At 40.6% G+C, this 13,408-nt stretch overlaps 1 protein-coding gene across 1 annotated transcript in view; it reads left to right on the top strand.

The window, feature by feature from the left end:
* Positions 1 to 832: 832 nt before the first annotated feature.
* The window catches only part of SYNJ2 (synaptojanin 2), a gene marked incomplete at its 5' end in the record, with an annotated part of 62,313 nt that continues 49,737 nt past the window's right edge, over positions 833 to 13,408 (top strand). The window contains 2 exons of the mRNA XM_084283692.1: positions 833 to 953; positions 8,680 to 8,766. Of these exons, the coding sequence (XP_084139818.1) occupies positions 833 to 953; positions 8,680 to 8,766 (208 nt within the window). The remainder of the gene's footprint in view (positions 954 to 8,679; positions 8,767 to 13,408) is intronic.

A 13,408-nucleotide genomic window follows, 5' to 3' on the forward strand; every position in this document is an offset into this window, starting at 1 on the left:
AGGGCAACTTTTTAAAATCATATGATGCAGCTGTCTTTGGTAGCTCTGGTTATTTGAGCGATTCTTTCAGCATTTCATCGAAAGTAAGCACTTTATGAAAAGGGTTCACAGGGAAAGATGTAAAGAGATTCCCGGTGTGATTTTTCCGTAAATCAGCTGTAAGAAAGCCGTCTCTCTTCTGCTTAAAATTGTGTGTGATTAATTTGCACTCTTACATCCTCCGAGACCCCCAGACTTGGGGCAAGCTGCGTGCTCTCACTCACCACGCTTGTTTCACCCGTGTATAAACAGGATTACTCTTTCTGATGGAAAGCACATCGGATCGCCTCCCATCCGCACGTCCTTGCATGTGTGTGTGCCTAACCTCCTCGGTCTGTTCCTCATGGCTGAACTCCGCAAGCCCTGAGCCCTGCAAACACTTCATCCTCGGCGGTCTCGGCGTGGATTCGTGACAGGAATCCTGCGAAACTAACGAAAAAAAATTGAGTAATTTTACACGAAGGGGCACTGTTTTTGATGGTTAATCACACCGAAGGGGACAAGGGCGCCTTGCGGCCCCCCGAGCCCTGCTGCCAGGGGGCGTTTCTGAGGCGACGGGCGGGCGGGGAGCGCCTCAGCGCCATGGCGGGGCAGGCCCGGCCGCTCCGCTCCGCCCGGCTCGTCCTCCCCGCCCCGGCGGCTCCTACCTGTCCCCGGGGAGGAGGAGGAGGAGGAGCTGCCGGCAGCCGGAGGGACAAAGTTGACTGTCGAAAGTTTCCGAGGGACCGTGGGTGGGGAGGGGAAGGAAGGGCGATCCCGGGAGCGGCAGCTCTCCGCCGTGTGCCGAGCCCCCATGGCGCTGAGCAAAGGGCTGCGGCTGCTCTGGAAGCAGGAGCCGGGGCCGAGCGCCCTGCTGGAGGCGCGCAGCCGCCGGGACTGCCTGTTGCTGGAGGCCGGCACCGTGGCGGCGCTCAGTAAGTGCGAACAAAACAGAAAAATAAAAATAAAACGAAAAATAAAGGGGAAGGTGTCGCGGTTGCGCTTGGTTTGGCACGCAGCGCTTACCTGCGCCTGCCGTCGTGGTGCGGAGGGGGGCTGTGGGGCTGTGGGCAGGCGCCCCCAAGGAAAGGGGTGAGGCTCAAACGCTGTTTTTTTTTTTTTTTTTTTTTTGGTAAAAAAACTGTCCGTACGTTGTGCTTGGTGCAGGAGAGCTACGGGGCATGAGGAAGCTGAATCAGATCGTCCACGGCAGGCTGTGTGTGGCAGGACACCCAGGCCAAAATGCCCCATTTCCAGCTGTTAGGGGTTGTATCAGCGGGGAGAGCCAGCAGGGTCTGCGGGAAGCCAAATATTTGCATCAGAACAAGCTCCAGGAGTGCCAATCTTTTGACCTGTCCTGATAAAGATGTTGTTATTGTCACAGCCTGCATATTTTTAATTGCTATGGGAATGCTATGCTGTGTGATACGTTGGGGGTTCAGTTTCTTGTTAGATTCATTGGTAGCGGTGGACATTAATGTGCAGAAAAATGTTACGTTTTTCTATATGTTTTGCTGTCCAAGTTTTAAATGAACTGTCAAAGTTACAGTTCTGGTAGTACTGACCAGCATTTTACCCACTTTCCCTGGTCCAAAAAAGTGTTGATATTAAAACTCTCCATTGACAGCAATGAATTTTGATCTTTTGTTATTCTGATATAAATCCAAAGCAATTCCACCGTCTAAAGCCAATGTGCATGAATAATGACACAATAATGACAGACCAGCCTTCATCTAGCAACCACCAAGCCATTTGAATGACCAGTAGTTGGGAAGATTATTTGTAATCCTACTAATTTAAGGAATCACCAACTTGAAATAGATGTTTCTTTCCCACTGTTGCTATCCTCCACCTAAATAGCCATAGCTAGAAGTGATTGGAGAATTGATACCTGAGAATTTGGTACCTGAATTTTGAAGTAATGGTCTGTGTGGTGGCTAGTGTAAAAGCTTGTTTCTCGTGCCTTTTGAAAGTCCAATGTCACCTCTTGAGATAACTGTAATCACTTATGCCTTGACATCCAGCCTACTCCATGTTAATAGCTTTGTTATTTTAATTCATCTGGTTTCTCTTCCTGCCTTGGTTTGTTCTTGTACTGTAGGAAGAGCTAGTTTGTCCAGTTGAGCCTGTTTAATTCATTTCTTTTTATGAAGCAAAGGACCAGAAAAGGAGGGAAAACTGGCAGTAGGTATTGTGATGGTAAATTTACAAGAATTGCAAAGAGGAAACTCCACAGTCAGGGTGACAACAGAAACAACACAAATTCTGTTTTGACTGGCTTTGGGTTGTTACTGGCCGTAAAACACCTCAGCAGAAGATTAACATTTCTGAATAGTGATGCAATATGATGGCCACGCAATTTTCAGTGAAACAGTATTTTTAAGGACAGTAGGTATTTTTCCCTTCCTCTTCTCATGATGACACTGTAGGGTAAAACTTGCTGTTTTGAATTTAAAAGTAGATTTTGCAAGAGGCTTTATTTTGAAACCCTAAGGCTTCAGTCCTGTCCAGAAGGATGGGTGACAGCGTAAACAAATCTTCCAGGAATTCGCTGAAGTAGAACATCAGTGAGTAGCTCCTGTTACAGAAGAAATTTACAGTTGTGAAGATTGAGGAAAAATTGCCGTTGATTTAGAAGCTTTTGCTTACACAAGGGGGAATACAGGTACAAAATGCTGTGCTACTTTCAACACATTAGTTTTAACACTTCATAGATGAACTGAACTCTATACTAAAGCCATAGTGCTGAAAATATAGTTATTTAACTTTATCATAGCAGGTGAAATGAAATCAACAGCCCCGTGCCTCTCCCGCGGCCTCAGTTGCAGGTAGAGCTGTGTGGTTCCCTGCTAGTGCGGGGGGAAATCAGGGCATGGCCTTGCGGGGCAGGGACACAAAACCAGGAAGTGGCAGGTATTTACCTACGGACCATTATTGCACAGAAAGCCGTTTCTGTGCTGTGTGTACGGTCAGTGTTTACAATTAGTTTTAGCTTTGTAATGATATGTACAAATATGTCACTGAGCGGGGTTTTTGAAATCAAACGTTAATACTTGTGCAAACATATTGTGAATATATTTCTGTGTGCTATCAAAAACAGCGAGCCCTACAGCGTGACTCATTTTACTCTTATGCCAGGATATTTATGCAACTAGTCTCCTTATTATGTTTGTATTTCTAAAACTTACTACAATTTTTAAAAAGAAAAAAAATATGATTTTTTTTAAAGAAAAAAAATCATATATTTTTTTCTGTGGTTTAGTGATGTTCAAAACTTTTCCTGTTTGTGGATTCCTACAAATCTTGTAGTAGAAATAATCTACTTGACAGAAGCCTTGCCTTTCTTTATTACACTGTCAATGTTTCTGTGTTGATATATGTGATGTACAACAGGAACCACATGGTCAGGTTCTAGGGACATGATTTAGGGGCTTATCTCTATGTTCCTGACTGCCTGCAGACCCCAGGAGTGGCCAGTACAAACCTGGTATTTTTATTTTTATTTTTATTTTTATTTTATTTTTCTAAGTCCTTTCTTCTTTGGCTGTGAATAAATATACTCACATACAGGTATGAAAACATAATCCCTTACTAGAAACAGTATTTTCAATCTAATATAGAAAGCTGGTGAGCTGAGCTTTCCAAAATGCCACTTTTTTGATTTCTTTGCAATGTTTTCAAGCAGACAAAAAATACACTTACTAGGAAATATATATGGTAAATACATTGCTTAACATTTTGAATATCCAGATTCTCTGAACTGTAACTCTGCCCACAGACTTCTTCCCAACCCTGTATTGCTTGATGTGTATGCTATTACATAATCCAGCCTGACTTGCACAATGCCTACCTAGCTTGGACTGGATGTGGATGGGAAGGCTTTAGCAGTGAAAGATTATGAACGTAAATGAAAATACAACAAAGTGCTTTGGGTTTGTCTGAGGATGACATAAAACAGGAGCTGGAAGCAAGTTAATGATATGAACTCATGTAACACCAGACATGGGATGTATTTCTACGTTATGGTACTGGACATAGTAACAATTTTTACTTAAGCGTTTTTGTGTACAAAATTTGTTTGATTATGTATTTATTCCTTCTCATAAAAAATCACACCTCTGTCACCAAGATGCTGAAAGAAGCACAAATAAAGGAAACAAGCTCCTTGATAGCCTTGTCACGTCAATCCAATTGGACTCTACAAATACTTAGAAACACTTCAGAGCATGTATGCATGGCTGTACCTACGGCTAAGCAGGTGTCTAAATATTCCCAGAGTCAAGCTAAAGAAAAAAGGGAGAGACGGCATCTGTAAACCAGTCCCAGGCTTTTTTTTTTGTTAAAGAGCTCTTTCTGTGGTTTTACCTGGAAGTTGTAGGTGTTCCTGTGTCTGTCCTTAATGTTAGGCTTGGACTGGTGGTACCTCTCTGCCCCCTTCCTGCAGTCGTGGAGCTTCCTGGGCCCCACGTCTGGTGGCACCTGCTGAAGCCTGGGGGATCAGCCCTAAGGAAGGGTTGGATAAAGGAAACTGCATATGCCCAGCCAGTTCCTGCTAGCCATTAAATCAAATTTGCAGCTCGTCTGAGCAGGAAGTCACACTTGGATAGCAGGTATCTGTCTGCTCGTGGTGTTTTCCTTTGGCTCTGAAACATTTTACGCTTGGAAAAAGGTCACTTTCAGCTGAGATTATTATAACTTGTTTTTATTGAATTATTGTTCACCTTTTGTTTTGCAAGTTAGTAATTTCACCTAAGATGCTAACCTTATATATAATTTACATCAGGAGATTTTAAATAATTAACATTAAAAAAGCGCTTGAGGAATGCACGCAGCGTGCAGTTCTCTAACGCTGTTATGAACACACAACACGGTTGTAATTAGTGCAGAAGGGTGGATTCTCAATTATATGTTTAGTGGAAGGAAAGATTGCTAAAAAGTGTTAGTGGGAAGCTTTTAGCAAAGTTTGGTAATTACCAGGTGTACTCTGTAGTACCTGAAGCCATTATTAAGCAATAAACAAATGCACCGTGTATTTGGAAAACTCAGCTTGAAATTCACCATGAAGATGTCTACTTACAATAACTTCTGTAGCACCCAATTCCATTAACAATATATATATATATATATGTATATATATATATATATATATATATATATTTCCATCTTTTTTTGTTTGAAAAAGGAAGCATTTTACCTGTGAGTAGAACGTAGTTAGACCTCCATTACTCATCCCAGGTTTTTAAGCAGACGGCACTCGTTGTCTCTGCATTTCAGGGCTTTTATGAAAGCTGTTACAGAATGAAAACTCTGACAATGGGAACTTCAACAGAAGAACACATAAATATTTTTTTTGTTACTGATTAGAAAAGAGCTTTGTCTTGGGACATACCCAGCTGTCAAATGTTGTCACTAAGGCTGTATTTACAATATTGTTCAGCCTTGTCCAATATGTTTTATATTGTCCCTGTGTGTCAACAATCCTGTAGTATTTTTTCCCCTGAACTCTGCTCTTTGTTCAGTGAAGGCAATAGCACATAGGCTAGCGTTGTTCTGTTTCTAGTCACTCGCTTTCTGTTGCTGTCTCTATCGTCGTAGCATTGCTTGCAAATGGTCTAGGAGATGTGTACGGCTAGGTTTTGGTGAAACTTGAGATTTCTTTTAGAAATTTTAAAGATTTTAAAATAGTTCTTTTTAGTAATAAACTATGAAATTGGCTCAAGCCACGTGTAATGTCCTTTAAAGTCAGGCTTTGGTCATCCTGTCAGTGTATCACTTTTTATACTGGTTGTTGGGGATTCTCCCTCCTCCTCCCTCCAAAAAGACGAAGATGGGCTGGGATACATGTGGATCCACCTAGGGCTCCCCAGCACTTGGAGGGAAGGCACCGTGCTCTGACCTGCCCACCATGAGGACATGCAGTGAGATGGGGCTGAGTTGGGGGGCACGAGGGAGGAACGAGCCCCCCAGGCCTCGAGGGGCCATTTTGGAGGTCGTGCCAGGGGGCACCATGCCTGACCCCTGCTGCGCGAGGCCTGGGCCCTGGCCCAAGCAGAAGGGCAGTGATCAAAGTGATCTCAGGAGTTTGTGAAGCACCTGGGTGTATAATGGGACTGGAGTCTTCAGTTTCTGTAACAGATTGTATTTTTTTTTCCACACAAAATTTGGTCTCTGCACAGTAACATGCTGTGGGCTGTCTGCTTGCTGGGTGAGGCCTGAGGGGCGCGCTGCTCCCCAGGGGACACATGGAGGTGGTTGAGGGAAGATCTCTTTGTCTCTTTTTTGGTTTCTGAATCCAAATTGTTTCAGGGAGCAAAGTGAACCCCAGAATAAACAACAGGATCTGCTATATGGTAGAAATTGTGGCCAGAAAGAGAGCCCAGCAGAGCCCAGAGCTTTGCATTGGGAGCCAGCTGCTCTCTTTCAGGCAGCTTCTGTGGTACTGATGCTCTGACCGATGCTGCTGGGCTGGTAAATCCTCCTTTAACTGGTCTGCCCAGGACACAGCCTGTTTCTGTACCGCTGTCGGCAAAACCCAGCTGTTTGTTTGTCTGTGCACTTGGAGAAGTGCCGTGCCAAGAGCTGATGTGCGTGTGATGCTGCTGCCTTGACCAAGGAAACTTCGGTGGCTTCTGTACGTGCCAGTGTCAGGTGCTTCTTGCCATTAGCTGCATGACTTCTGTGTTGCTTATTTCCACAAATTCTGTTCTTTTGGATCCTGTGGTTACCAGGCATGTTAATGGCCAGCTTTCCAACTTCTAATTTTATTTTGAAGAGTATCGTTGTGCTTTCAAGATGTCTCTTAAATGCTTTCAGGTTGTGCAGAGCCTGCAAGTTTGCAAGGTCCTGCATTAGTCTGAGATCTAAATCTCTCACTATTTCTGTCATTCTCTATTTCTTCCTAAAAGTGGAATGTTTGGAGCAAGAATTTAGTGTATGTTTTTTCTTTTTTCTTTCAAACTATAGAGTTTGAAAGAGGGGAACAAATTTAAGAAAAATATCAGTATCTTTTTGTTGCTTTTTTTCTAGTTACTGAATATGACAGAGAGAGAGAGAGAGGGACATTACTTTTTTAACCTCTTTTTGCCTTTTTTTTAATACATAAGGAAGGCCTGACAATCTTTTTTATTTCTTGGTGAGACGCTCTATCTCAACTGTCCTTGCAGAAGTTTTGTCTGAAGTGAGCTTTCAGAGTCTCAGCTCTTAAGAGATGCTCTTACTGAATATTTGAACTGTTGCTGTCCAGAGGTTTACATTAAACAATAAAAATCCCTTTATTTGCTTCCTGTTGCTTATGTTTTACTTCACTGGCGTGTGTGGTATCAACATTTTGCTGGGTTTGTGTGATTCACTCAGTGTTTGTAAGGAAGCAAAACAGATTGTGAAAGTCTGGTGGCAAAAATAAAATTGAGAAAAGAATTAACAACTCTTCCTTATTCAACACAGATGCAAAACCAGAGACAAATGCGTTTTCATTTCCTTTGGGGGTTGCCTCTACTAAGGACTCCACAGGAATTGTGCAAGTAGAAGTGTGCTTGCCTTCACTTCAAAATGTCGGAGAGAGATGAGATACTTATTTCTTTTCCATGCTTCTCACTGAGCTACTTGTCTCTTGATATTTGTAAATAAAAGTCTGCTTCTTTGTTTACTGTCATCCATTGCGAGCAGTTCAGCTTGTCATTTATCGTCCAGGGGGGTTTAAATTTTTTTAACTGCTGAAGTTTGCAAGGAGCACAAGATTTTAAAGTGTTAGCTAACCTCCGAAAGAACCATGTTTCTGTTTATTTGCAGTCAAGAAGTAAACGGATGTTTGAGGGTCACAGTCTTGTTTCACCCATTCATGAGGCTAAATTTGCTCCTCATTAGGAAATATATACAAAATGCAGGCTTACTGGTTCAGGAAGCACTTTATTTTTGCCTTAAGTAGCAGTGTACAAGCTTGGGCCATGTTCTGGCTTAATACTCAGTCAATCTAAGTGTTCAGTTCATGCCCATTGAAGTCAGTTATTGCAGAAATACACAAATCTTACAACGGCATTTGATCCTCTGATTTTATTTATTTATTCTTAAACAGTTAGTTCTTACTTGATTGAGATATAAGTTTAGTTCCTCTTAAAATCAACATCCAATTTGCCTATATCAAATTATATTATCTTGCATAAAAAAATCTGATTCTGTTTGAAATTAGGCTGGGAGAATCTGGAAACAGAAACCATCTCGTACATCAGGAAAAGATGTATTATATTTTAGCTTATGGCCAGACTTTGTTGTTGTTGTTGTTGTTGCTCTTGTTTTTGAACAGTGTGAAGTTTAAATGTGTTTATACATTTCTTTATACATTCTGAAACTGGTGTGGCATCTGCTAACATCTCCACTGTAGAATTAGGGCATTACTAATAATTATGTGTCCTGGAAAGGTAGTGCGTGCCCTTCTTTTTTCTAGGTTGGTGGGAGGAGAGGCTATACGTTTCCGTCCCATTGCTTTTTAATGTTCTTAAACATTGAAACAACACATGCCATGTTCTCACAGCATTTTAACCCTGCCTAAGTAATTTTGTTTTCTGACTGAGATCAGCTGGGATGGACTGATGTAGACTATAGCAATCTTAAGATTTGATAAGGACCAGAACACTAAGCTTTGCTGTCTTTTGTTTTGTATTGCAGCTCCAGAAGAAAAGGATGCAATTAAAGGACAATATGAAAAACTCATGGATGCTTATGGCTGTTTAGGAGAGCTTCAGCTTAAATGTGGTAAGTGACCATCTGTATGACTAAGATTATTTCACAGAATCAGAGATAAATCATTATAAAAATGTCCAGACAATGCTGGCATGCTGTAGCACCAAATGGCTAAAGTTGTCCAGTTCCTTAACATTTCAAAGCTAATTGCAGCTTGTTATGTGTAGTCTGGAAGAGATCTACTTCTTTTTCTATGCCGTGCCAAAAGCATACTGCCAAGTGATAGTCTAAGCGTTTTTGGATTATTTTTTTTTTTGCTTTTGTTTTGTCTGACGTTCTTAACTGCCTGAAGATAATTGTCTTTTTCTCTTTTTTTTTTTTTTTTTTTTAACTGCAATTGTCCAAGGCAAACCATGGTTTCTCACTTTTTTTTTGAAGGATCATATTTAAACAGTGATTAATCATTGCCATCTGAAACTGCAGATTCTTAGTCTTTGCTATAATGCCCAATTGCCTTTAATTGTGTAATTCACATGCAAAAGGGCTTGCAGAAGCAGTCCTTGAACTTCAACTAGTAAGCAATATTTATTGTCATTACTTCAGTTTTCTGTACAATTTGGGAATCTTGATTTAGCAAAGGATTTGCTATTACACGGCCTACAGGAATTTTAATGGAAATATGCTTTAGGCACAGGACTGCAGTCACTGATTCAAAGGTAATAGTACCTTGCACAGCAGACATCAAATCCAGTGATGAAAAGGATGCATTAAGATAAAAGGTTAGTGGTATTAAAACACGGTATAGTTCAGACTTTTTCTGCGTTCATTAAGGAAAGCTGTATAAGACTTGATCTCATGGTCTTAGAGTAAACCTTAATTTTGACTTGGAGGAATGACAAGATTGATTTTCATATAACTTAGTACTTAATCAAGGAATCTGCCGAAGGCAACGGTGCTGTAAGCACTGGCTTATTTAGACCAGTACATGTAAGTGTATCTTTTTATAGCTCACCTACCATTTTATGGCTCAAGGAATATGATGCAAGATTGATCTGAAGAGGTGGCTGCAGTCTGAAAGACTTCTGTGTCATAACTCTAGGCCCGTCTAGTCTTTTAAATGAGTGTGGGCTTTTTGTTTGTTTTGTTTCTTGTGGAATTAATTAGGCATTTCTATGGAGATGTATATCAATTTGTTAATGCAATTAAAAATGGAGGATTTGTGTTTGTTTTTTCTTGGCACTTGGACCTGTTTTTCCTCATAGGAGTCTAATTAATCCTGTTGTAATAGCAAAGGAATGCAGCTATTGAAGTCAAGCTCTTCAAGCTACAAATGAGAGTAGTTTCTTGTATGTGATGGGAACTAAATATCTCTGGTTTTAGTCTTCATATTAGAATGAATTATTGCAGTTGGGGTATGGAATATACTCAGCCTTATCTTTTCTTCTTTTCTCCTTCTATTTCTGTGTTGCCATGTCCTTGCTTCTTTTTGAACAACGCCTGCTTAACTTCAGCGCCTGTGAAGCGTGAATTTTTTCTTCTCTGAGCTCTGTCACTGTACCTTTGTCTTGTCCTACTGTTAAATTACAAGTCCTGGTACAGGACTTCCTTTGGAAAGGATTGTTTAAAATTGTGTTGGTAATTGGATAAAAAAAAGTTTACTGCTGGAGGTCAGCTCCTAATTTTGACTGAGTGAAAAGTCAGGAGGGTCATGCTGTAATGGTAAGCGAAGGTAAGCAAACATTTTCTGCTGCTGAACATGTTTAAAAAAGCACAGATGATTGCCTGCCTGCTATTTGACCAGTAAAGAAGTAGCCCAATTTTTTCACAGTCTCAGTTAGTTTTTCCATCTTGCTCGTAAGTATACGCCATCCCTTTAGCTGTTGCTTACAGAAAAGATTAACGCTACCAAATACATATATGTAATATAACTTTTTGCTTTCTTAGGTAATGTATTCTATGCAAACGAGGGCATAATTGGCCAGCTCTTCACTGACCATCAGTTAGCAGATACACTTTGGCCAGAAGTATCACTAGTCTTCTTTTTACAGCTGGAAACCTGCAGATCATAAGTACTAAATTAAGTGAAAATATTTGTATAAGTACATTCCACAGGGATATTAAAAGAGCATATTTGTAGAGCAGAAGGGGAGACGTTTTCAAGACATGAAAGATGTCCCTGAGCACTTCAATTAATCTGTAAATATCGCTACTTAGGAATCCAAATAAATCACATTGTATGCTTGCCAGAATAGATCATGCTTTTCACGAGAAAGTAGATGAAATATGTGAAGCTGACTCACAAAGTTAATGTTTCCCAGCAGTGATAACATTCACTTCTATGTACTTCTGTCTGTTAACATGACTCACTAAGTTCTTCTGCTTTCTTTTGTGAGATGGATGGCAGCAGAATGAATTGTACAGTGTTTCGGAGCTGTATCTCAGCCAAGGTTTTGCTGCCAAAGAAGATCTTGCGGTGGCAAATACATTTTAAGCAAAGTGTTAAGAGCTGACTTTGCAGCATTTGGTTTAAACTCTGTGATGTCAGGAAGGGGTTCATATATAAAGCAGTATTTTGACAACATCACCGCGTAGGTTGCGTTATTTAATACAGTTGCTGTGTTTGGGGAGGTGCTCTGAATTAACTTGTCTGTATATACTCTTGCTTTTGTGTATACAATGTGTTTGATGGTCTAAGGGAAGAATTCTCAAAGGCGAAAAGGACAACTAAATACCTGTTTTCTATTCCTCTTGATCATTTCCTAAAATATAATTTTAGTTAGGAGAGGTAGAAAGAGCATTTTTGAGGCTAAAACTGTAGTTTGGAAAATCTTGGTTCTTTTTATGATTCTGCTATAGATTTCCTCAGATTTTCAGCCTGTTGCTTAGAATCAGATCCTCTGCATCACTCTGTGGCTAATTTTGAAGGGAGCTGAGAGGCGTAAATACTTTTGAAAACTGTTTTTCAGTGGACTATAAAGTGAAGTGGAGATATGTGGGGAGTGACGATGAAATGCAGTGGAAACGGAACATGCTGAGGGAACATAAGGAAATGGCATGGCTGTTGGAAGGGAGAAGGAATAAAAATTGGAGTGGATTCATTTATAAAAGGAAAAGGCTGTGGAGTGAAACATTCACAGTTAAAAAGGACAAAATAAGAATTGGATATTGCCTTTTCACTGTAGCTCATAACGGGCAGCTCTGAAGTCATCCCATCAACTGCAGGGGAAACAATTGGCTGGAGTCATGTAGACAGGTTAAATACAGAAGCTGCAGCTCATTAGTGTAGGTGTGGCGTACCAGAACCACGTTTCCTGTGGCAGGCTTGCTGAACTTCCATGAAGGCAGTTGGCTTCACAAGAGCTTTTAGAAAAGAAGAAAGGATACAAGTTATTTTCGTCTTGTTTCTCTGCCAAATATTCTCCCTTTTCTGCCTCCCTTGCGTAACCCAATGAAAGGGCATTCAGTGCGTATTGCTGTGAACAATACATTTCTAACATTTCTTTGAAAGGGTTCTTTACAGATGGTAGTGGTGATTTGTAGCTGTAGCAGGGCAAAATAATGAGCTTGGTCACAATACATGAACATTTATATCCATATATCTGAGATCAAAATTTGATCCATAAATAAATTTTAAACATTTTTTTTTCTTCAGCACTTTCAGTGGCTCTTGCTTTTTCATAGGTGTATTGCTATGGAAAGAACGGGCAGTAAGGAGCACTTCACTTCTTGCTCTGATATTTTTCAGAGATTTCTTTAAAACATTCAAGATAGTATCCCAAGGAAATGAGAGACATTTCTGCAGTTATGATCTTCTGTTGCAATTCTTATGTTCCTAAATATCACTTTCATCTATGTGAAAGTTTAGGAAAGCTAATAAAAAGTGGGACTGTACACTAAATTACTTGTAAAAGGTGGTGTTTTGTTTTGATTTTTTAAAGAAAAGATATTTGATTTTTAAGGTGAGGACACAGTAAAGAGTCCACAGCTGATATGGTTGTTGGTACAAAGTCAAGGGTAGGAGCCACACCTGGAGCCTCGAGCACTTCACAGGAAAAAGGTGTTCTGGGATGCTTTTCATTGACCTTAGTGCTGGTCCCACTTATTGTGCACTTTGCAGCTGTCAGCTGAATGCAGCATGCTTTCTGCTACTGTACGGCACGTTGACATCGAGGAAAAATTACCATAAATTTCCTTCCAGTATCCTTAGTTACTTATTTTGTGATAACAGTTGTGGGTTTCTTTTTTAAGAAATAAGACTGGAGTTTCGTCTGTCTCCTGGTCCAGATATGCAGGCAGCTCCTGAGAGTAGGAAGCTTTGGTTTCCCTCCCCCTTTTTTTACAAATCCATTCAGCTATTGATGTTTTGGACAGAACAAACATAAACACCCTGCATGCTGTTTAACTCCTTGCAAAGGTTGTAGCCTCATATGTGCTTCATAATGCTGCTGCCAGGTGGATCCGACTGGACTGTAGGAAGTATTTTTGTAGTGACTGGTGTTAGTATGGGACTTCAAGTGCTACTTGCATAAGAACAGCTTCACTGGAAACTTCAGTAATATTCTTAATGCAATGGTAGTGAGCTGCAGTTTTGAAGAAGTTAAGGCTGCAGGAATTAATGGAACAGCCTTGGCTGTTTTAAGGGGAAATACCTTCTAGCTTTAAGGAATGTCTGGGTATTTCAGTTTTATTTATTTCATTAAAATTGTGATATTTT

This window comes from Netta rufina (genome assembly GCF_964035555.1).
Source record: "Netta rufina genome assembly, chromosome: 3".
Classification (NCBI taxonomy): domain Eukaryota; kingdom Metazoa; phylum Chordata; class Aves; order Anseriformes; family Anatidae; genus Netta; species Netta rufina.